This window comes from Buceros rhinoceros, unplaced genomic scaffold, assembly GCF_000710305.1.
Source record: "Buceros rhinoceros silvestris isolate BGI_N320 unplaced genomic scaffold, ASM71030v1 scaffold12752, whole genome shotgun sequence".
In the NCBI taxonomy this organism is placed as follows: Eukaryota; Metazoa; Chordata; class Aves; order Bucerotiformes; family Bucerotidae; genus Buceros; species Buceros rhinoceros.
The window spans coordinates 28370-54269 of NW_010398423.1; the positions used below are offsets into that span (position 1 = coordinate 28370).

General features: G+C 39.3%; 1 protein-coding gene across 1 annotated transcript in view; it reads left to right on the forward strand.

Moving 5' to 3' along the window:
• The window catches only part of MIPOL1 (mirror-image polydactyly 1), a gene marked incomplete at its 5' end in the record, with an annotated part of 132295 nt that overhangs the window by 24257 nt on the left and 82138 nt on the right, over positions 1–25900 (forward strand). The window contains one exon of the mRNA XM_010131096.1: positions 16620–16727. Coding sequence (XP_010129398.1) covers positions 16620–16727 — 108 coding nt within the window. The remainder of the gene's footprint in view (positions 1–16619; positions 16728–25900) is intronic.

The following is a 25900-nucleotide window of genomic DNA, read 5'->3' on the forward strand; positions in this document are numbered from 1 at the left end:
GAGCGTCAAGAATCTTTTGCATTTCACAAAAGGGCAGGTTATTCTCTACTTGGCTGCTTACTCCTAAAAGCAAACCTAGCTTGAAAAATTATAATAATTCTCTACTTTCTGAGACTTTCTGATTCTCTACCTTGGACATATTCATGCTAGCTGGAGCATGAGTATTTTCCAGGGGAATATTCAGTTAAATATTTGGCTACGTTCAGAAGATGTATGAAGTATTTTTTTCCTCTGAAGCAGAAATTTTAGTCCACTGGAGACAAAAATAGAGAAGAAACTGGCCAAACGGAATTCTCTTGATGTCTCTGTTTTGGGTTTTCTGATTTGTGTAGACTGTCCCCCAAAAGAATTACTACCTGTTTAGTCTTTTGTCCTGGTGCTCTATTTCCTTTGATTAGTGTAACTCTCAATTCTCAAGGCATTAAGAAAGTTCAGGAGAGGTGTGTTGGTCAGGCAGGATGATAGGAGAAGATCTGGGGACATTACATGGGTGTATCTGTAGTGTCAGTTGGTCTCATATTGATGTAGCAGAGGTGGTGATTTCTCTGTAGGCAGCTACCTGTTAGTAGGGTGTGAAACTCCTTTGGGTTTCACTGGAGTCAGAATTTCCGTACTGTGAGTATTTTGCAGCTTATTCCTTAGTTTGAATTTAGCGAGGCTTTGGTTTCATGAGGTCTTGTAGTTTTTTGAGTTGATGCTTCTCCCAGCTGGGAGTGCAGGTCACTTGGTAGGTCAGTGGTGGGAGGAAGAGGGGCATCCAAAGGAAATTACCCTCAGGGGCTCTTCTACTGAACTTCTGTATTTAGTCCATGAATGCTAAGCATGAGTCAATATCTAAATGTTAATGCAGTGTTTCCTTGAAGAGGGGGATTACGGTTCGTCATTTTGAACTTCTGAAGTGAGTTTTTAATTGATACTACATTTCTTCTTTTTACTGCCATAAGGTTTTGGCTGAAGGATGCCCTGAGACACACCATTGTTTGCATTGTTAAATCACCTGTTGTTCCTCTGCAAACAGTGTGTTGTGCAGAATTCAGAAAATACATGTCTGCATAGTGTTTGAGGGCATGATCAAGCTTTGTGATTTAATCGTAAACTTTAATGAATTTCCAGTTCAGCATTCATCTTCTTTTCAGATCCTAGAAACTCCTCAACCCTTTGGAAAGGACAGTAAATTTGCATGCAAGCTTGTTTGATTAATTGCTATTTGACTCATCTATCGTGGTGCTAAGCTCTAGGTTCACACAGCTTAGACTTCCAAACCAATTTCTAGAATTAATTTAAATATTTAATGTCAAAACCCTAGGATGAAAGCGAGGAAAAATGTTTTGTATGCTTATTGATTGCCTGTTTCAGTAGCAACGACCCATAGAGGAAATTTCCAATGTGGTACAAGCAGAATTAAAATCGTATTCCCTCTGTAGAGGAGACTGAATCGCTGTGCATGCAGCAAGTCCGATAGGTACCAGAACTATTACAGAGTTACCTAAAGTAAGTTTTCAACGGTACTTAATGCTTCACAGCTTCAAGTTAGGTACCGAGTGCTGAATCAGATTTCAGTTTGCTTCCCTGTTGGATAAACATCTCTGATTTTCTTAAAAATAAATGCAATTTAAAATCCATCTAAGTGTTTCATATTGAAAGCTGTTTTTCTTAGGCATCTTCTTCCTAAGAAATTTTTCTGCAAAAATACTTTGTTATTTTGGATACCCGGATGAGTTTGCATACAAATTCTTTTGACAGGTGACAAACAAGATTTTTGTGGTTTGTGTTTATAGTTAATGTGGAGTCTGGAAAGGTCTGGCCTGTGTGTTCACTTCCCTCCTTGCTATTGCCCACTTGCCACTTCTTGAACGTTCACAGTTGAAGCTTAGTGGTTGATTATGTCTGTATTAGCAAGTAGCGTGAAGAAAAGAGGATGGATCTGGAGTACAAAATGGTTCTCAGCATCTGACACATCCACATTAATATGTTTCAGGGGGGACGGGGGGGAGGTGTTGCATTTTTTTGTTTTGTTTTGTTGGGGTTTGTTTGGTTGTTTTTTACCTTGGACTAGCTTTAGTCTAGTCCTGTGACCAATTTATGTCACTAGGTACATTCCTGGAGTGCTTCTTGGTTTTAATCAAACAAGGAATCCAGGTCATGTTCTCAGATAACAAAACAAAGCATGAGAAGCATAGACAAGTGAGAGAAGTCACGAATTGCACCTCCAATGCAAAGCAGTGTGCAAATTGTGTTACTTGAATGCAAATTTCTGAGAGTCATTGAGAACTCCAGGTAAAAATTGAAAGCTTTGTTATTTATAAGTATAGAAATGGAAAAAATCCATTTAATCCAAGAAAATATTTTATAAAATAGTTATGTTAAATCTCTGCCAGTGTATTACGTGTAATTAAGGATAAAAGTTGGATAACTTCAAGAAGGAGAATCAGATTTATTATAAAAATAAAATAAATACCTGAAGGGAAGTAAAAGCTATCAGTGTTCTTGGAAAGAGTATTCCAGTAAGTTTGCATTCAGCCTTTTGACTTGGAAAATTCTTAGAATACTTTATATGCAGACTTCTGTGTGAAGATTTTGGACCTGTCCACAAGCCATAAATGAACTTGGTTCTTTCAAGGAGAAATAGGTTTTGGACTAGTAGCATAGATCACAAATAAAACGACACGCAGAATGAGAGGTTTGGATTTAACTGGGCAGTGGAGATATCTTCGAAGAACAGCAGCCAGTCTTTACTGGTGATGGTGCCACTACTATGCCATCAGTAGCTGACTAAGAATATTGTGGGACAAGGAGCTAAGAATGAAGAGAGCTGCTTTTTGTTGGCTTTGTTTCTGGTTTTTTCCCAGAATCCCTAAAGTGAAATATTGACCTGTCTTCTAGCATCACAATACCCTCCACAGTCATCCTTATTTCAACCCGTGTGTTAAGCGATAGAGGAAAGTGACGAGTAAGGAAGTTTAGGTCTGAGAATGTAAAGAAAAATTACTGGAGTGATGATAAGCTGGTTACTCATTTTCAGTGGAAGGGTAGATAATGGTGACTGAAATGTAGGACTTAATAAACATTTTTTTTTTTCCTGTGGTTTCTTTCTAGGTTTTTAATTGTTTTTAAATGAATAGGTAACAATTACCCCAACACCAATTTTCCCTGTTGTTTAGGTGTGGACATTGTGAGCTTTTGTTTGGTTGTGAAGCCCTTAATCAATTTCTGGAAGTCCTCAGGCTTGATGAAGTTATTTTACGTATTCTGGTCTAAAATGTGTCGTGGCCCTGACAAAAGAAATGGAACAAGAAAATCCATCAATATTCTCTTTATGAAAGAAAGATTTCACAGTAGCAATAACTTATCTGTGCCTTGTTCACCAAGTGTGCCTACATTTGTTTGTTGTATAGCTTTACTGTTTCGTGCTTCAGATGGTGAGTATCTAGGATTTACCCTCTTTTCCATGTTCTGTTTATTCACCGTTAATTATTTTTCAAGCTGAGTTACTTGAGAAGAAGAAAAATTTAGCTTCCATTACCCTTTATTGCAAATGAAGGACAGACTTTCCTATTGCTCAGGGTCTGCGTGTGATTGTACAGTGCTGTTGTCAGGCAACTTATTCACGCTGTCTGATGTTAATTTTTTTTGCCATTCTTTTCAGTAGTGTTTTGGAAGAGCTTATTGTTGAGTGTGCTGTGGGTATACACAAAACATCGCATTCTGATTTATAATTTACTTTTGCGTTGAATGTACTTTTTTAAATAACACAATTCCAATATAGAGAAATACTGACAGGCCCTTAAGAAGCTGTGATTTTTTGAAAAGTATCATACTTCCAGCTATTACCAAAAAAAAATGAACTGTAGATGAAGAACAGTAATAAATCATAAAACTATGACAAGTCTGCATTTCTGAAGTTATCAGTGATACAGAATACAGCAAGTGACTAACTACAGGATATTTCATCAGTGTAAGGTAATGGAGCAGGATAATCGGCTTCTGAATTTATACTTTCTGTTGTGGAGAGTTTTAATATTACCTCTAGTTAATTAATTAGCATTTACAAATGTAAATCTCAGTATATCAACCAGGGTTCTGCTGCAGTTGCTGGTCATCTCTCAGTTACACTCAGTTGTTTATTTCTTAATTAGCTGTAACTCTTTTCTCTGCCATCTGCAGAGGTATCACCAAAGAGTAGATAAACCTCCAAAACCTGAGTAAAGTACTCAGAAAGCAGCTATGAACACTTTGCTCCTAGTTGTCTCCGGAAATGACTCGTCACCTACAGGTAAGATTTCCTTCCAAGTCGTGTTGTAATCACTGTGAGGAACTTCAAACCTCAGACAGGGGTTGGATTACAGAGCCCAGTAACGTTAGGAAACCATAGATTTTACTCTTTTTTGCCTGAAGGAGCTCTGTGGTGTTCAGGACAGGAGTGAACACCAGGCTTCGCTGTGAGTTTACCTCCCTCATCTTCTGTAACATTGAGACGAAGTAGTCTTTCTCACTGTGCAAGCATTTTTTCAGCCTTGCTGCTTGAGGTCCCATTCCCAATCTAAACATTATGAATTTAACTGAGTCCCAGTCGGCAAAACTACTCTTGAAAATCTCACTGTGAAAATTAAAGCATCCAGTGCCAGCCACCCAGAAGCAGCAGCAAAATCCTTATTAATCCCTTGTGCTAAATAGTCCTATCAAGCTGCTTTCTGCTGTGGGGCTAGCCAGCAGCTGGGTATCTCGTTCCGTGTTCTCTTTCTGTTGAGTGTGTTGTCTTCAATGGTATCCAGACACCTCTCAGCAGTAGTCGTGCATTTTACCCGTTCTGTTTGTTTTGGCAGACAGGCCCATCGCTTTGCTTTCAAAAGTTGTCATAACATTCTTCTATCTTGTGTTTTTCTTCAATTTTTTTGCTTCTTAGGGTGTCTTACCCTCTACACACAAGGGATGGAATTGCCAGCAAGCTTTGGGCCTGGGTGAGGGCAGTGTTGGTAACTGCACATGTCAAAGGCAACTGGTTGTAGATTTCAGCATTTCTGCTTTGCAGTGAGATGGCTGAAAGCTTTCAAGTGGCAGTTAACTCAAAGCTGCGTGGTCAGTCCTCTGCAGGAGGGTGCGTCGATGTGGGTAGCTAGTCACATCGATCCCTGTAAAAGATGTCAGTGAAGCTAAAACTAAATTTTGTAACAGAGATAAATCTTCGGGTTCAGGCACTACTTAGTATTTGAAAAGTCCTATTCATGTACCAAAACCATACATCCGTTTCTCAGGATTACTGAATCGGAGCAATATGGAAAATCTAAATGTGTGGGTTTGGTTTACTTGTGCAGACCTTTTGTTTACTTTCTTAAACATGTCTTTGTCTTCTGTGTATGATTTATTTTAAGCTTGTGCAAAGCCGATTAATTTCTTGATTTTTTTAAGGAATATTTTTGTTCTATTTTTCAGTGCAACTTTGAAAAAATGTCTGAGATATGAATTTTATATATTTGCTGTTACCTGCGTCTCTGTATTGGTGAGAAAGAAACTGATTTCACAAGATTTATAATTAGTTTCTCAATTTTCACACTTATTCTCAGAGTGTTTAAACACTGATATTAATATTCCTTTCAGATAGTTGCAGTCTTTAGTATCAAAGTTTCCTAAAAAAGCATGTTGCTTCCATGGAGAAGAGCAAATCTCGCTGAATCGGGTCATTTATTCAAAAAAACGTTTCTCGTTCCTGACGTATCAGCAGAGCTTTGTCTTTTCACCTGCTTGACTAGCTGATTTAGTTTGTTCTAGTCTCTAGTTTAAAGTAGCTTCTATTACATGTTGAAGAGGTTTTGGGAGAACACATCACACAACGAAAAATTGAAGAACTGCCACTTCAGCAACTGATGGCTCAATTGAGAGCACAGTATTTATCAGGACAAACAGTGTACCATGAAGAACACCTGCAGTCCCACAATTACAGTATCTGAATAAAGAAATTATAAAACCGTGGCGTCTGTACAGTGGTCCATGATACCTTTTTCTCAAATACTGTGATGATATTTTAAAAATGGGCCAGAAATCTTTCCATCCTTTTGTACAGTAAATGCCAACTTAATGTTTAGACAATAGTCCTGTTTGCGTATGGATTTTAAGAAAATCCATGGAAAGTCATTTGAAAACCAGCTCATTAGAATGACAGATCGTTTTCCAGATTTTGTTTTCTTGTCAACTAAAATTGGTTGTGTTCAATTAAGCAGGATTACACTCTCTAAAAACACACCTTTGTCAGCAAGTGAGTGCCTTGCGTGTATCTGAGAATCCAATTCCTCATTTCTAGGTCTAGTGGGAAGATCAGGCTGTGAATGTTTCTTTCTGAAATTTCTCCTTTTCATACACCTTCCACACCTTCACTACCTCCATTCTACTATGAGTATTTTTTGAGTACCAACACTGCAGATTCTTCACCGGGGGTGGGGGAAGGGCTTTAAACAAACGCAGTTGTCAGCTATCTGTCATGGTTGTGTGAGGTGTTTGACAAGTTGTCTCTTGGCCACGGGACATCTAGTTGTAATAGAACCGTCTCCTCTTCTGAGGAGCCAGCAAAGCACGTGGCCACAGGAAGCGATAGCTCCATATCGTTTGGTTTAGTCAGTAAAGCAAAGGATTTGGGTGTAGTAATTCCAGTTCTGACATGATCTTGTCAGTTGATGAAGCTTCTTAGAAAACTGTGCTAATTTCTCATCCCATAAAACAAGGAAGTCCTATTTACTAACTTCATTTAAGTGTTGGGTAAAGTGATGAGTCAGTGTTTATCAAGAGGTATAATTCCACCAAACACTGGTATAATTAAAGAGTTATTAAGAAGAATCACATAATAAAAAGACTATTTATGGGAACAGGATGAAGCAAAAATGTAGACAAAAATGAGACAGTGCGGTAGAATGGCCCTCACATGGGCCAAGGTGAGAACTGAGAATTAGAGTATGTGCATGTTCTGCTGTGCAAAAGAAAGGAGGAAAGCTGCTGCATTTGAAGGAGAGTCTAAAGAAACTGGAGAGGAAGACTTGCGTCTAAAAAAAGTAAAATAGCTAGTGAAAAATAAAGCTCATAGCTTTCTGAAATGTGTGTTCCTTCCTTATTATTAAGAATAGTCTTTTATAGTCCTTTTATAGTCTCTCTCATTAAAGATATTAAAAAATCATTTAAACATGGTCCTGGGCAACTGGCTTCAGGTGACCCCACTTGACCAAAACTGCCCTGCAAAATAGTGTGAAAATGAGTATGTGGGTGTTGCACTGACTGGGAAAACAGATGGTAAGACCGTAAGTCAAAGAAGATCAGAACAGTGTTTTAATATTCAGCTGCTCTGGCTGGCTTCTTAAGGGCCTTCTTACAATACTGTTTACTACTCAACCAGAGTAGAAGCTATTTCTGGAAGTCAGACAGCTAGTTCAGTCCTGGTTCTCTTGTGAGTAGTATGCTAGTACATGCCCTGCTTTAATGGCAAATGTAGGCCAAGATCTCTTTGGTGTCATGTAATTTTTTTTCTTTAAATGTTTTTAAAGATGTCAAGGTTAGTTACTCTGCATTATTTTCTGTGCAGAGGTTTGTGCTCTGAAATTGTCTTTGAATCTCCATGCTGGAATTGCTACCATGCATTAAAAGTAAAACTGATCCTAGTCTAAGTGTTACTGTACTGACAGACCTTTATTCAATGATTTAGAATTTAGCTAATAAAGATTTACTTTTTGTATTTTTGTTATTGCTTTTAAAAGAGAGCCTTGTCTCTTGGATGATCTTTCTCTCTTATAATAAAATTCTAATTAGTATTTTCCATTTGCTGAATTATTTGGGAGGATTGGTAATTCCCTTTGCTTTTTGATTTATCACACTGACATGCAAACTGTATGAAGTTCATTGTACTGTGCCAGTTTCTAGTGTTTCTACAACTCTGTGGTGGGACATGTCTGTGAGGAAGCATACTAACCTTGCCTACTACTCGTCAGCTTACATGCTTAGTTTATACATTATTTATTAGACTTAGAGGCCTGAAATTAAAAACTTGAATTAATAATGTGACTCCCATGTAAAACAGAAGTCACTTATTTCTATATGACAGGCAATTAGGAAAAAGCCCCGCTCTTAGGTTAGTTGAATGCATTTTTGCTTAATTTCACACTCAGTACAGCCTCAGGAATAACAACCTCCGGGTTGTGGGTTTATGTTCTGGTTAGGAATGTTTAACTCCGGGTTGTGGGTTTATGTTCTGGTTAGGAATGTATTGTATTAGGAACAGTGTGGCCAGCAGGACTGGGGAAGTGATTGTTTCCCTGTACTGGGCACCGGTGAGGCCACCCTTCGAATACTGGATGTTTTGGGGCCCCTCGCTACAGGAAAGACATTGAGGTGCTGGAGCGTGTCCAGAGAAGACCAACAAAGCTGGTGAAGGGTCTGGAGAGCAAGTGCGATGGGGAGCAACTGAGGAACCTGGGGGTGTTTAACCTGGAGGAAAGGAGGCTCAGGGAGCCCTTATTGCTCCCTACAACTACCTGGAAGGAGGTTGGAACGAGATGGGAGTTGGTCTCTTCTCACAAGTAACAAGTGATAGGACGAGAGGAAATGGCCTCAAGTTGTGCCAGGAGACATTTAGGCTGGGTATTAGCAAAAATTTCTTCACAGAGAGAGTTGCGAAGCCCTGGAACAGGCTGCTCAGGACAGCAGTGGAGTCGCCATCCCTGGAAGGGTATAACAGACCTGTTGGCATTTAGGCTGGATATTAGCAAAAATTTCTTCACAGAGAGAGTTGCGAAGCCCTGGAACAGGCTGCTCAGGACAGCAGTGGAGTCGCCATCCCTGGAAGGGTATAACAGACCTGTTGGTGTGGTGCTGAGGGACATGGCTTAGTGGTGACCTGGCAGTGCTGGTTTATAGTTGGTCTTGATCTTAAAGAACCATGAAGTGACCCTGTTACATGGCTTTAGCCACTCCCATAAAGTTTCCACCTGCAGAATCTGTCAGCACCTTACTGTTAGCAGAGCTGTGGTCGTCCAGTGGCACAGCCAGCACAGGAACCCTTCTTGAATGACCTGTGAATCACACAGAGCTCAAGAACATCACATTTTCCTTTCTCTTCTTCTCCTAGCACGTTTTTTATAATGAATGTCATTGATTAGGAAAATCTGTGTGTGCTGAGCTCTTTGAGGAGTAGATCAAGCTTGTCTTGATCTTTGAAATGTCATCACTGAAAGGAAGTGTAAGAATATATAGAGAATGGAGTTGGGTGGGTGAGTACCACAGGGCTCCTCAGTGCTGTTGAGTAGCTGCACACGTAAGGATTCTTAATGTGAAGAGTGGAAAGAGTTAAATTTTATCGTCTCGAGTTTTCTAACATTTTCTATCCACTTACAGTTCCTTTAACTATTCAAATGGAAATAAATGGAAGCTTGTTTTGCTGCATTTTGAAGTGCTCAGAAATAGAAAGGGAGAGGAATGGTAGGAGGAACCCAAGTCACATATACAGCAGATTATCTGCCTTAACGCTGCAGTTTCCAGCTGGCTCGTAGTGACAAGGAGGACAAAAACGTTCCATTTGTATTTTGATGCATTTCTTTTTGTGGCTCCTGAGGGAGCAAGACACCATTGCACTGCTGCAGAAAAAATGGTGTTTACATTTAGGAGTTTCTCTTACTAATAGAATATAAATTTTTAAAGATACATCTATTTCTGAGGCCTGAGCTCTACAAAAGCACTTCTCTTTCTTGAAATCCCAGTAGTCCTGAGCTGCTGGGCATTGTATAAATAATCACTTAAACACATTTGTTGATGGTTTGCCAGAACTTTGAAGAAAAGTCTTTTCTTTCAGAGGTTAGAAAGCCTTAATTCAAAATTATAATTTAATGGAAAAATCCTTCTAGTGATTATTATGTAGAAACTCATTTATTTCTATATTTCTTTTAAAATTATTTTTTTAGAAGAAAAAGGATAAAGGCTATTTATATAAATGTAAGTGCTTCCAAACATCTGCAGTTCAAAGTACATAATTCACAGTGACACCAAAGGTTGGTTTGTGTTTTGACTGGATGACTTTGGTATTATTTTTGTCTGCAAAGGAAAGAGTTGTGCAGCATCCAAGTGGTGCAAGATGTTTGCCTCTCCAGAAATCGTGATGAATTTGGGACAAGGGGTAGACTGTTAAAAAAAAAAAATATTGAGGGGAAGGGGAGAGAAGGGCTGTTGAACTGAGAACGCTTGCATTCCATTCGGCATCTCTGAGCTGGGCGCTGCTCTGAAGTGCAGATCATTATAAATGAAGTAAGAAAAGGTGAACAAAGTAATGAACTAAGAGAAGAATCCCTTGAAGTTTTGGTTTTCTTCACGTTGTTGTTTATTGTATTCACATTTCCACAGATGATGACTTAAAAAATACAACGGGTGAAAAAGTAGCCACGTTTCTGCATGTTTGGTGTCTAGAATAATTGTTTGTCAGTTATTCGTTGCAGTGCATATATGTTAACTAATTTCAAAATGCATCTGCACTTTATCACTTCCAAAAGCATTACGCTGTGTAGTAGGAGGATCTTGGTGTCTCATAAGCTCCTCTTTTAACGGTGTTCATGCATTTTCCATCAAGATATGGTGTGTCATTTAATTTCCTAATGAGCATTTTATTTAAAATGGATAAAGGAAAAAATGCGTGTTGGAAGACAGTTCGTCTGCCATTCAGGTGAACTCTCCTTTCCCATCGTTTGGAGGACATAAACCCTTTTCCCAAGCTATTCAGTAGGAAGTAGGTTCTCTTTATTTCTCACGACTTCAGTGGTTGAGATGCCAGTTCAGCAAGGTCTTCATGCGTACAAGTCCACAGAATGTGGTAGAGTCCTCGCTGTTTGAAGTGAAGGCCCTGATGTGCAATCCAATAGTTATGGGCCAGCTGACCCCTGTTAAGTGACTGCACACTCACTTCTTACTTTTGTCGGACTTGAATAAAAAACACATTCCCTTAAATTTAATGACAGAATGAAGCTGTTTGTGGGAGGCTGTGGTTGTGTACAAGATGCAGAGAGCACAGAAGGCTGACTGGTTGGGATCAGCTCAGACCACCACCCTGACCCCACTCAGGCCATAGTCCAGGCTTCAGGAAGAGAACAAGAACTGGGCAAGCACTCCAGTACCTCCACCTACATACGTGGTCTCGCCTGTTTACGCCCGTGCTGATTCTTACGATTATAAGCATGGCAGGTTTTGACGAGGACCCTAGATGAACAAGTATATTTTGATAAAATCCTAATTTGTGCATGCACTAATTGGATGGGACAAGCAAATGTGATTCAGAATTCGGGAAAGAACTTTGTGCAGAATTTATCCTTCTCTTAGTCCTAGTACATCGGTTTGATTAGACTTTGACCCTCGCATCTGTGTGAACAGGGACAAATCAATTCCTTTTTCTTCCTAGTGCATAAAATGGCATAACGTGCTGACTCTTTTTTTTCCTCTAGCATATTGCCATGAGTTCAGGAGGGGTTAGTTTGGATTCCTTTTAATGAAAGATGATGGAAAACATTGTATGTTATATAGTAATATCAAAAGCAAATATAGATGTAACAGCATTGAATAGCCACCAAGGCTGCATTTGTGGTAAGGAAGTGCTACAGTTTCCCGTTCTGTTCAGCTTTAGGTGTTGTTCCTCAGCCAAGGAGTGTCACAGTCCCCTTTCTGTGGGTCAAATACAACATGAGTAATGCACCTGACATTACTGTCTAGTTCAGTGAGATGAGAGCGAGGGACCCGGGAGCAGCAAAACATTTATGTCTCTTTGAAAGCACGTGGACAGGCTGATCGACCTCAGCAGTGCAGAGTTAAATATGCTTCTCCATGATGCCTCTGGGGATAAGTCTTATCTTCATAGAAACAAACTGCACAGGACCAAATGGTTGGGGCAGGGAGTTGCTGTGCTCGATGTTAATGCTTTGCTGTATTCCGTCTTTGTCCCTGTGGAAGTTATTTCCCCAAAGGCTTGCAGATTTTTCTGTACTCTTGTGTAATGTCTGTATCTTTTACTTTCAGAGCACTTCACTAAAGAACCATGTTGAGTCATGATCAAAAAATAACTTAATCAGTCTGCCTAGACATGGCAGGCACCGTAACAGCATGTTAACGTGTTTTAAGTGCAAGTTGGAGGAAATACTGAACAGCTGACAGCATCTGAAAGGTGGTTTGTTTATACACATGCTAAAGTTATGTTTGATATGATAATGCTACCTCATTTGCTAGTAAAGGCCAAACACTGTTAAGTGGTTTTCTGCATTGATTTTTCTATCTTCTGAAATACTCGATTCATTTTTAACCATCTTTACTCCTTCTGCACACCTGGAACTAGCACCATCTTTTAAAGGTCTCCTTCTGAGGGACCCTCAAGGACTCTTCTCGGTGATAATCTCCTGGTCTACTGCTTGAGCTCTCCATCAGTGTCCGCTTTAGCAGGTGCTCCTTTTTGCAGTTGTCTGGATTTTCTCTGTGCCGTTCTCAACCCTCCCACCTGCATAATCACTGAAAGGGGTCAGCCTATGCTGGGGGTTGAACCAGTGCCTCTCACAAACCTCCTCGTTCAGCTGAGTCATGTTGTCTGCTGCTCGTTAAAAAAGGCTCACCAGTAGCCCGTTGGTTTAGATTGGAAGATGGGAGGGAAGGGCAGGTTTACTTCCTGACTCTCCTTTCTTGCCTGGCTGAATCTCTTCTTATCCCTTTGGTATGTTACCTGCTTTGCTTTTTGTTTTGCGGCTTAGCTGCCTGTGCCATATTCTGTGCTGGGCACAGGAGTATTTGTTGGAAAGACTGAGTGCCGTTAGAAAAGCACAGCCAGGTTGCACTGTTGAAATGTGGATAAAGAGAATATTAAGTTTCTGCTGCTGGGAATGGATGATGTTGTAGTGAGAACTGTAAGGTTGGACACTGCTGGTTGTTCGAGGAACAGGAGTAGGCTTAAAGAGGTTCACTTTGACCAAGTATGTTGTTACCTGAATGAAGCTAGCTAAGGTAGGAGATTTTTTGAGGGAAATATATTCAGAGAGAAGAACAAACATGAGGGTTTGAAAGAAGAGAGGAAGCCTTTTTCTGCTTGGGTTTGGGGTGGGTTTTTTGTATCTTTAGTATTGCCTTTCTGGCTACAGAACTCTGAATGCGCACAGTAGACCACGCAATGAAGCCGGTTCTTGGTGGATTGTTGTGTGAAACCTTTATAAAATTATATGTTACCATTTGTGAGGCTTAAATATCCCTGACTTAGCAAAGTCTTCAGCGTTCTGATCAAGGCATGTTCTCCCTGACATCTCTCTACACTGCTCTCGCTTTCCTGGATGTAATCGAACTATCTGAGGTAGCGAAGTAGTTTCCTCAATTAACAGTCCATCTTTCATAAAGGGTTAGATTTGTGGGAACTTCCATTTAAGTGCATAATTACACCTCAGATCAGGTGTTTAGGCATCCTGCGCTGCACATTTTGTCTCTGACTTTAAGGGGATTCTGTTTGAAAGTTTCCCAAGTGTGAATTTTCACAGGTTTGGGATAACAGGATTTAGACCTTCTTATTTATAATATTTAAAATGAAACGCTTCCTTTAGCTTTCAGCTTTCTTAAAAGGATACATCCAACATTTCCTTTTTTCTAGTACTGAATTAGACGATGTCTTCTCCTCACTGTGCTCCAAAAAGTATTTTTATGTATGTTTTTAGAAGGAAATCCAGTTTCTTACTTGCAGCTGTTGGCATTTTAGAGCCTTGGAGTGAACCAATAAAAACACATGTTCTTTTAAAGAACATCTATTTTTACTGGACCTTGCAAAGAACCAATGGCACAGAATTCAAAAAATGTTGGCTTAAATGAATAGAAGGGCTGCATTGTTTTAAACTCTATTTTTAAAACTCTACAGCAAGATTACATGGAAATTTCATTTGCTTTTGTTCTTGTGAAAAAGAGTGCTTGCTTTCAGAATGCTGCTTTCATGTTTTAAAAGTAGATCAGGTATCAAAGTGCTGTAGAGAGTAAAATTTCAGTAAGTGTTGACATTTAAGAGTGTTATTATAATACTTCCACAAATAGGGGGATAATAATAATAGGATAATTAAAGATTTTACTTCCTTCACAGCTAGGAATAAGTACACTTTGATTGACAATTCAGAACATCTTCTGGTAATACACCGTTTCCAACATATTAATACTCTCGTGTGCGCAGGTCAAATTAAATCGCCATTTTTTTCACCCTCAAAATGCATTCCATCAGTGTGCTGGTTGCATATGCTGGGGCGGGGGGGTGGGTTGATATCAACATTCTTAGTGGAAATTAAATTAAAGCTGAATTACAAAATGCTGCCAAGATTGATGTGAAGGTAATCATGTCACGGTTGACTTGATAGGGAGATCCGTCCATTTTACATTACTTGTGTGGCATCCTTCTTGTGCATGCTCCATGTGCTGCATGAAGTGGAGAGCAGGGTAAGAGTCATACCCTCAGTTGTGTAACCTGCCCTGTACATCATGATCTTTTTCCACAGCTGGCTTTTGTCCTGAGCATATATTCACTTCTCTTTGAGAGCCAAGAGACTAGAGTGAACATAAATCCATGTTTCTGAGGTAGGTTGAGATGTTGGCCTTTCTAATAAAGCCTGCAGTGAGATTGGGAATTCCAAAGCTCTATTTTGAGGAAGAGCATTGACAAAGAAGAAAAGCGAGATGCCTTCTGATCTTACATGATGTGAAGTGCTATAATAATGCCTGAAGGAGTCACTGATATTAGTTTTTTAAATGGTGTTTAGATTGTGTATAGTAGAAGAAAAAAGCTACTCAAGGAAAAAAAAACGCAAGTAATCTGGGTTTAGTTCTTCGATAGTTTTTCTTAGCACTGTTATGTCTGCATTTTCGTGCTGGACATAGAAAAAGAATTATAGATATTATTCTGTGATTTGTGACTTTTTTGGTGTGTCTACAATAAATGTCTCAAGTCTGTAAAAATATTTGCAGTCAGATGCATTTTAACTTTTTTGCTGCATTTCCCTGTTTTATGGGAAAGTTTCTTTTTTTTTCTTGCAATAAAAATGAAACTGTGCATTAAGGAACTTTACAACAGGCAGTGAGAGAATGCACTAAGCCAGAGAGATTTGCTGCCTTTAAAATAAGTAATCCTATTAGAAATGAGCCTGGATTTCTAACACAACTAATGAAATACAACAGGTGTGTGAGTTGAATTTTTTTATAGTACTGTTGAACACTGACATTTACTTAAAACAGTCAAATATAGGATTGAATCATTCTAGTTTATACACTATACCTGATGCGCAATACGTTGTTAAGGACTTATTTTGTGGTTTAGTGTATGTATGGGTATGTCTTCATTTAAAATGTCTTGAGATCCTTTAGTCCTTCTTATTTTACTTAGACCAAGTTATGATTTTTGCAGTCTACAGCTCTCTGTTTCATGGTTTTTCTATTTTCTAGAGTTGGGTGAGCCACGTTTCATGGTCCCACATACTGAATTGCTCAGGAGTGGGATGTATACACTTGATGGGAAGCTCAGTTCTGTGCCTCCCATAGTCACTAAGGTAGCAGCAGAGACTGATGTTTCCAGGTCTTTCATTTGCTTACACTGGCTTATAGCGCCATTCTCATTCCTTCCTTACTAGTGTTTTCAGAAAGTGTTTCTTAAAATAGTTTTATCAATGAATTGTCTTTTGTTCCAACAGAGTCTATCAGCTGTAGGGTTTGGTGGTGATATCCAAACTACTTGCTTGTAACATACTGTTTTAAAAGCCCCTCCTAATATTGCTGTTTTACCCTAGTTCCAACAGTTGTTCCCCTACATCGTCCTGGTACTTCATCTATTTTGGTTTACTTTTTTTTCTTTGTAAAACAGTTTGGGGTTTTTTTATAATACAATGAACTATCTGCTCTCAACTAATTGCTCTTTCGAACCAAGGTAACTGAGCAAGATCTCTTACAGCTACCATAAAAAACAGTGGAATATCATTTATCTCGCAATTTGCAGATCTTTAATTTTTAAAATAGATGTTTGGCTGACATGTATGCTCACAGTAGCAAATATTAAATTTTTCATTCTTTGTCATTAAGTTAAATATTTAAACAAAACAGTCTTAAAACTTCTTTTTCTTTTTCCAAGGTGTTGTGTGTGTGTTTGGGAATTACAGTAATCTCTTATTGTGAAAAATACAAGTATAACAATTACATGTATATTTTCTAATAAAAAGCTGGGTCCTAGGTTTGGGAGGAGGGTCTTTCATTTGCTTGTAGAATAAAAACATGTATTGCTTCTCTTATCCACTTATTACATAAAAGCCAAAATTTCTCTTTATATTGGCATTACGAGGAGAGGAACTGCACCTGACCTCTTTAAGACCTTTTTAAACATTCTGCAATATGTCTTTATCTGATACTAATCTTTTTTTGGGTGCACAATGGAACCAGGAAGAAACTGAATGATGATGTATATTGAAAAAACATAGCTCTAGTACTGCTCTGTGATTGTAACTTGCTTTTGTCTGATGCTTTCACTACTGCAGAGATGGTGATGAGGTTATTTACGTTAATTCATGTGGCTTGTTGAAAAAAAATGTGCCCACACTCCTCTACTTAATGGGATTCTTTCCTCGTTGCAGTGCAAACGGCTAGAGCAGGAGCTTCATCATCTGAAAGAGCAGAACCAGACTTCAGCAAACAACACGAGACATCTGACTGCTGAAAACAATCAAGAACGTGCTCTGAAGGTAAATCTCCATTTCTTCTTGCAGGCAAATTAAGGTTGTAAGCCCCTGGTGCCAGCTTTCTGGGCTGCATATATCAGTTGTGTACATTTCGGCAGAAGTGAGCTATGGTGTTTGCCAACAACCCCTTCTTTAAACACAGATACAGCACCCTTCTGTTATGGTTCTATTTTATTTGGTGTATGAAAACAACAAGAAAAAAATAACGCACCCTCCAAATGATTGGGCTGATAATTAATGATAAATTCTTGGGGTCTGTCCTTGCACTATTGCATTTTATACCATGAGGAAAACAGCAACTGTTTGTCTCGTGGTACCTTTGCAAAACTAATATTTTAAAGCATGGCTGTTTGATCTGCTCCCAGCAGTGTGTGTTATATTAATAACGTTGTTGACCTATACTACTAGTGACCACATAGTTGATACTACTATTTGCAAAAGGGTAGCTGGTTGGAATTGGGAGGAGGCATAATAAGTCTTGTCAATAAGAATAAAAATGAGCAGAGAGACAGAGGAGTGTCAGAAAAAGGGCAGTGTGAAGTGACAGGTTATTGCTGCTCTGAGAAAGGGAAATTGTAACGTCAGTGGAGCTGATAGCTACGTAACCAGCCATCCCAGCGCTAGCCAGAGTAAGAGGCTATGCCAGGTAAGACATGCAAGCATCGTGTGCACCTATTTCAACCACTTTATTCTTAAAAATTTCCTTCTGGGCAGTGGAGAGACAAGATAAATACAGAACTTACTCTGTTGATACTGTGGTGGTGTTTTAACTGTTTGATTTAGGCAGTAAGATGCAAATGTATCTCACCTACAGGCAGATTTTCCTCTGCCTCCTTTTAAATTTTTTTAATATTCGGGAAACATCCCTATTCCTGCAACAACTTGACCGATGCAAAGTACAGGAATAAAGATAAATCCTCAAACTATGTGTAGTTTGACATTGCTCAGTAAAAAAGTAGTCTAATGAATAAACAGAGAGAAGCTGCATGCCCTACAAATGCTGTGTGTTCCGTGGGTTTGTAATTGTCATCAGAATCTGTAGGGAACATTATGGAGTCGGCTGTGCAATATGGAAGGCAATCCATCCTCAACTGGAAATAGAGACCATAAACGTTCAGGGCTGTTTCTGACCACAACAATAGTATTGTTTTGAATCCGATGTCACTAAGAGTTAGTGCTTGCCAAGCATGCTGCTTATTGAACATAGTATTATTTCTCATTCTTTGCATGCTGACTTGTTTTTTTTTCTGTGTCATTGCAAATATTATGCACAGAGTCTTTCTGTTGGAAACACAAATGTTTTATTGAAACTCCACTTTTTTACATTTAATATGGCCTGACATAACGCTTACAGAATAATTTTATCTTCAGAGCAAGGAGTGACTTAATAGTTCAGAGTGCTACTAGGATTTCATTCTAAGCCTGATATTGCTCTCCCAGCACCTAATCTTTAAATAATTTAATTTTGGGCTGCCACAGGTATTTTTTGATTTTTTTCAAAGTTAGAGGTTAATTGGTTGTAGTCTTCTAGAGATGAGAGTCTGAGGAGGAAAAAAGGAATGCTTTGCAATTTTTGGAAAAGTCGAACTTTTAAAAATACCGTGGAGTCTCTCTCAGATGATATTACTGTTGCCTGTAGTGAAGACAGGTCCCTTGCAGTACTTTTTACAAAGCCAAAGGGTCAACTTTAATTCTTGACCTTGAAAGCTTTAAAATGCCCATATGAAATATTGGCAGCTGTTGTTAGCTTTGTACAGCATGTGAACACTCATCCTGACCAAAGAACTCATTTAAATTAAAAGCTTATCACCCCTTTTTAGTGTAGCTACAGCCTAGAAAACACGGACTGGCTGGTAGAGATGACATTCGTGTCAGCAACTCCTTTAGAAATAGGTTTGACTGGTGCTGTGGACCTGGCCACAGCTGGCTGGCGCTCTCTTGCTGCTGGAGAAATATCCAGCTGGAGTCTCCTGACAGGTAACGGACTGTGGGGTCTCAGCACACACCTCCCGTGTTAAACCGTCTTGTTCTTAGCTGCTGCCTCCTGCCTCTCCTTTGCTGTCAGGATACACAGAGAGTGCAGGTTCAGACCCGGGAGCCCCCTCCTGTCTCCTCTCCACTGCGGATCGCCCTCTGGTCATCTGACTGTTTTCAGAGAAATAGGATAGACCATGCAACTCTGCGGTGCAGGGTTAAATATCAACACAACTAATTCTATTTTCACTGATCTAGAGAACAACATTTACTTTAACTACCTCCAGGTGCAAATTTGGAACTGTGCTGTGTACAGTGAACACAGGTGTAAACACCATACCTCTAGGAGGAGTCCAGGTGTCCCTTCTGTGCCTATCTAGGATGGTTTCTGCTAAGAATAAAGATTTAAAAAAAAAAAACCCTCTGTTTTCCCTACTCTCTTAAACTTAATTCACGTTGTCTGATTCGGTTTGGCAAAAGCTGTATTCTGGTGATAGGCAGCAGATGAGGAGTTTGATCTGTTTTAGACTTTCTTCAGGGACTAAGGGAAGTGTAACCATCAGATGCAACGCGAGAATACTTGCGATCTTACCTGGATAAAGATACAGTAATCATAGTTAGTCAGTTTTCTCTGTGGAGTCCTGAAATACTTAACCAAAAAACACAACAGGTATTGTGTCTGTCTTAGTTTTAATTTTATTAGCTCACAGAGCTACTGCCACCCTTCTTTGAGGCAGTAGCAGCAGAGAGGTGGATAGTAGCTTGTTGGAGAGGTGTGGTACCGGAAAAATGGCCAGACCCAGGAACTGGAAATCACAAAGATGAGGTGAGCACTCTTGCATACTTTTGGTTTTACGCTTCTAGATCCCACGTCACACCAGAGGATCGTGTGACAAATAAAACACAACACGTTAAGACATGCTGTCTGTACGTATCCCTGGCACCTATACTGTGCCACTCCACCTGGCTGTGTGGTATCCTTGGTAAGGTGGCTCTTAACTAACCCCCTCACCTGTGAGTAGTGTGCGATATAGAATTTCCATATTTAATGTATTTATTGCGTAGAATATTCACTCCCACAATGCCAGGCTGGTGCTCCTAATTTCTATAGTGTTCTTATCGGTCACAGAGGATTGTCTTAATTGAACAAAAAGGCCAGTTTCAAATCTTCCCTCCAGGCAATGCCCACAGCTGCACAGAGGTCATTCAGAGAAGAATAGGGGTCCCTATTTCCACAGTTAAAGTAAAATAAGCCTATTCTTTGTGAAACCATTTTTAAAAATCTCTGATAATATTTCAGATTGAATTATAGCTAATTCTTTTAGGGATAATTGCTTCCTAAGGGCCTATACATTTGCGCTCTTAGTACATTTTCATAAAATAAAATCTGCAGAGCGCTTTGCAGTTCTAATGTGTCAGGGTCTATACGTAAGATTATTCATTTGTGCTTGGCCTTCATAATTAACATTGGGTCTCTACTGATTCTGATAAGTGTATTCCCACAATACACTGAAATAGCTGATTCAATTAAACACAGAAAAGTTGAAGAATTGCTATTTTTTCATTAGTATTCAAGTATTATTGTGGTTCATTTTGTTGTTGTTGGCTTTGTAGTGTTTGAAAAGTGGTGTTTCAAGTAATAATTTCCCTAAAGAAAAATAAAGATTTTGTGCATGTCCTCTTTACTCTGTTGAAGAACAGACCATGTAAGTCTTGTGAAGCAAAGAACTTAAGCATTTTCCATTGATTTTCATATTAACTGGATATGAATGAAACGTAGGGAGAGGTGACTTTTTTCATGGGTCTGATTTATTTTTAATTAGGTGGTATGTTGTTCTTAAAGCAGCTATTAATCTGCTTTAAAGACTGGAGAGACATACTAATTTTACTTCTGAGCCAAACTCTCAAAATGGAGAGGAGGGCTGTTTCATGATGATTTACAAATCGGGTGCCCTGAAGTGACTAAGTGAGTTTACTCTGTCCAAGCATGATGATGTTAGAACTTCTAAAGGTTATCAATCTCATTCAGAGCTGTTAAGAAGTTAATCTTTGGATATGATTGGCTTGTTTGATTCATCAGGAAAACATACAAATCTTTTCATTTGTGATTTTCTGTAGAATTTATCTGTGGTTTTAAGAATATCATGAAGTTAGACAGGGGCAAGAAAGTGACCTGAAGGAACTGTCAGAACTTCATCCGCAGTAATGTGGTAAAGCGATTGTCAGCTTTTTGCTGACGCGTAAGGATTGTATCGAGGGCAGGAAATCCACCACGCATAGCAGTTTGGGAGCTGTTCCAGTGATGATGCCTATGAAAAAGTCACTGGAAAACTTGATTTGAATGCTCCCTCCTGCCTGTCATAAATTGCGTTAAGCTCTTTGTCGATTCCCAGAATATCCCTGATTCTTAGAGTGGAAACCGTTTTTCCTTTCTCTGCTTGACAATGCCAGCCACCAGTATCACCCATGAAGAGCATGATCTGAGGAGAACCTGATGTCATAAGAGCTTAAAAAAAAAATTAAAAGTTTTAACGTGAAGTTTAAATGTTTGCTACTGTTGAAAAGTGTGGAGTATTCCTGCTATCTAGGCACGTAATATTGGCGATGGAATAAAGCACTGCTTTCAGAAGATGGTTACTGTGGCCCTTATCTGCAAAAACTTAAGTAATTCTAACAATGTTTTCCTGTTTAGGGCTTCAGAGTTCCAGAGCTTCATTTTAATGAGTTTAGTAAGAGCTGGTTTGTTGCTATAAAGCCCCTAATTTGCTTGACAGAGACACACGCTTTTGAAACGCTGTAATCCAGGGAACCTTGCTGGAGCTAGTGATGGAAAACTGAGATTCTGATCTCATCTGTTCAAATTCCAGTTCAGCATCCAATTTTTACATTTTCTTGTAGTTATTAATTGCATCCTAGGAAACTCCTAGAGAAAAGCCTTCCAAACCTTTCATAATCATTTTACATGATGAAACAGAGATCAGGTTGGTTTATTAGAAACTAGAACTTCCGTTTTTGACGTGTCGAGGTCAGGCCATATCCAGAAGACCACTCTGCCAACTTCAGCCGTGTCAGCTGTTGCACTTTTGTTAACTGCCATAGTGTGTGACTGGTAGAAACCAGCTGCTGCTTACCGGAACTCTATAGCTGACAGATGAAGAGCAGTTATCTGCCAGTGAAGTGGGTGTTACACCTTTCTCCAGTTTCCAGCTAGAAACCAGATGATACTCTGCAAAGAGTTTAAAACTCACTGCTGATTTATTTGGTGGTATAATATTTTTGTTTGGTAAAAGATGCTTTAAAATATTGTGCTTCACAGTCATTGGGATTTTTCATTTTGTTTGACATGTTCTGCTACCTGCATAAGGGACTGGTATCACACTTGCAAATGAATTTATAGGTATGTTTGAAGACCAGATGTCAGCTTTGTGTTGGAAGTAGAAGCAGAGGAAACAGCACATCTGCTGCTCAGTGTGAGGAGACACACTGTGCCCTTGCATTCGTGATCTGTTTCTAGTTTTCCAAAGCTACAGGAATGTTTCAGGAGCAATGGGAATAGTTAGCAGGCTTCTTGGAGGTTATCTCCAGCAAATATGTTGTTACAAATAATCCTAGAAGGTTCTTCATGCTATTCTTCCGTAACTTCCACAAGGATAAAATACTAGAGGATTTATCACAGTAAGCTGCGATCTCCAAATTTGCACAAGAGCAGTTTCGGTAGTTCAGCTTCTTCTCCGAAGAAAGGCAATGCTTCTCTTCTGCTTACCAAAGAGTTGATCGGTTTAGGTTGCAGAAAGCCGCCATGAGTTCATTTCATTCTCCAGTAGACCCTAAAGCTGTATGTGCCCTCGTTTAAATGCCTGGGAAATACCATTGGTAAAACTTGTTATAAAACACGTGAGATCATGATTAATTTTTGGAGTGGAAGTTTGCTGAAGTTTGGATGCTTGAATTGCTTTTAAGTATGTAGTGGAGGTGAAAATAAAAGACCTAGTAAAACTTGGAATGTGCTACTGACAATGTAGATGTGGATAAGAACGCACAAATGTTTTTCTTCAGTTGCTGCTTCCTAGACACTTTATCAGATAGAGTAGATACAGTCGCAGTTGTAACTTCATCGAACAAAGCCTTTGCTTGTGCTGCACCCAAAAACACTTAATCACAAGGTCTTAAAGGGTGTCACTAATGTTAGACCCAAGTCTGTTCAGCTCTTATCCATGCTAGAAACATGATTAGTCACTTTATGGCCGGTGTTATTAGAGCACTGCACACCTCAGAAGATATCAGTGTAAGCTGGTGTATCATACCATAAATGAACACTAAAATGAGGCTGTGTACTACTTCTGCAGAATTCCATCTTCTGCTTTGATATTAATTTTCTGCATTCCTTTATGCTTAAGCCTCTGTCTCCAAAAGCTAATTACTACAGGCTTCCAACAACCCACACAGTTACCTGTAAGCATGGAGAGGGAAGAAATAACTCAAAACCCTACAGTGAGCAACGTTTCCCCACAGTCCCAGTGGAAAAATGGGCCCACTGGTCAAATGGTCTTTAAAGCAGTTGTTTGAAAGTTTCCTTGGACCCAGTTGTTCCTTTGAGCCAGGCATCATAACTTGGTCCTCTGGTCAGTCCAGGTCCAGAGATCCTCAGCCAGGGATTTTTCCTCCTCCTACTGTCATATATTTAGGAGTGTAGCAGTTTGCTACCCCTGTAGGCAGGAAGTGACTCATTTAGCACATGTATTTGACCATGAGTCAAAAAGTGAAGTTCAGAAATCTACTGGCATCACTTTCAGTGGCCAGTTCTGTTAACTGCTTTTTGTAGCCATTCAGGCTGGTAGGCTTTACTTAATTACGCAGATCCTGACAGAGTAGTTTTTCACTACATTCCCAGCGATGGTCTCCTCCCTTCTGGTAATTAATGTTTGAGCAGTGATAGAACAGAAATACCTTAATTTGTGTAGGAAGTAGAAAGTTAAAATAATTGCTTAAATGTGCCATAAGCAAATAATACAATGTTGTCCCCTGATGGAAAACATGGGAAATAAGTTATAAGACACTTGCCCTTTACTGAGAGTGAAGTTGTCCAGAGTCCCTTTAGAAACACAGGCTTTCCGTGTCTGATAAATGTGATTTATGAGATGTTTACCTGAGAGTTGAAGAGAAATGATGTTTGGTAACACTAGTACTTGTGTGATTTTTCAGTGGTCAGTGTGTGATGTCACTAAGTGGCTATATGGATAGGCAGCAGGGCTGGTAGTCCTTGGTTCCCTAAGGCGTCACTGTGGGCAGAGCTGTGAACTCATTCAAGCCTTGGGCTGTTTACAGATTGAAGGGAACAAATAGATGGACCCAAGTTCTTGTCTTTGCTTTGTGCTGACCGCTCCTCCTTCCTGTGTCAGGGTGTCCTTTCACCAACAGCATTGCCTGGCACGGCATCCCCGTGTATAGTGTTCTCTCCACAGCAGCTACTCGGGGACAAACCACATCTCTGCTTGAGTTGGTTCACCTTGCCCAAGGAGTGTAAGTCTTCCTTCTCTCCTGTAAACAGATGCTGAACATCTCTTAAAGTAGATATATTTATTGAACTCCAATTCAGTTCTAAGCATTAAGGAATTCATTATTCATTCATGCTTTGTGTTTGATGGCAGCGTTCATCTGCTCCACTAAAAATTCCTTGGAGGTCTGTTGCTTTCTATTTGACAGCACTCAGAGCTCTCTTGACACCAGATTACTCGTGACAATATTAAACATCAACAAACTGTTTGTATATACTATAAACGTCCCTTTGTCATTGTGGATGATGCAGTCATTCAGACCTTTTGGCTGTCTTTTTGGTTTCCATTTCAGAGGTGGAAATTGTCTTCCCATGACAATGCTACTTCCAATTAGCAGAAGTGTTTTTTCTACTGAATGCAGCAGGTTCTTGAAATGTAATATTTTGTTTTCAGATTATTCTAAGTTTGGGTTATCGTTCTCACAGTCATTCAGGCTGCTTCCACTTTTGGTGTGCAAAGAATCACCTCTTTCATGGTAATAGGCTTCTATGACCATGAACTTCTAGTTGACAAGGGCCTCTCATCCGTGTTTTTCATTTAACCATTCTGTAATTGTGCATCTGCACATATTATATTAACTTGGCATTTTACAAATATGTTGCATTTTCAGGCACCTTTTAGCAGGATAGATTCCACTTTGTATGGTTGATTATTTGATAGCCAGCCAGGTGACTTCCTGGAAGTTCCTTCCATGCTTGGTGACTCTGCCACTTGGCCTTCCAGTTCCAAGGATGCTTTATTTCAGTTGTAAATATTCTCCAATAATTTTAGGTTTTTGCATAAACTCTATTAAAGGACCTCAAAACCTGAATGTTTTATGGGCCTGGTGCAGACCTCAGATATATGTATTCTAGAAATACCTGTGCTGAAATAACATTCCAAAGCTGTAGAAGATGGAACAAACTATGCAGGCATCCTATGGCCAGATTGAAGGCTTCTGATACCTGTTTTTTCATTCCGTAGTGTCAGAGAGGTGACATCTATGCCTTAAACCAGTGATAAATAATTGCTTGTTCTGAAATTCATCAGTCTTGTAAATTAGAATCACAAAATCTGATACATAAGCAAAACATGGTGTAGAAATTACCATCATGTTAGAAAAGCTGCTTATATGGAGAGTTCTTATAAAACCCAAAACTCTATTTAAGCGTAGTGAAAAGCTTTGCTGCTATCTCCAGCGGTGTAGTTCATCACCCCAGTCGTGGATTCGTTTTTCCTTCCTTCTGCCTAGTAACACCTCAGCCTGATGAGACAGTCTCATGTTGTTGCTCTTCAAACAGCTTCTTTTACTGTCACACTAGTATGGAGCTTCATTTTGGGATTACATGGATCAGGAATGAAGGGCGTATGTTAATCCAATTATAGAACAATCATGAATGTATCAGACTTAGTATAAGAAAACCAGGACTCCCCCCTTCACTTGCCACTTTGTGATACTATAAAACATCTTTCCAAACTCAGTGAAGACATTCTAAATCTGAAGCCACTTTGTGCATAAAGTAGTAACTATTTTCTGCAATCTTTAAAGAAGCCCTTAGCGTTAGTTTCTGTTAATAATATCATCCGTAATCTTCGCTGGCACCGTTTCAAAAGTATCTGTCAGCATCACACTATAATAAAACAAAGGAAGTACCGAAAGTATTTAGT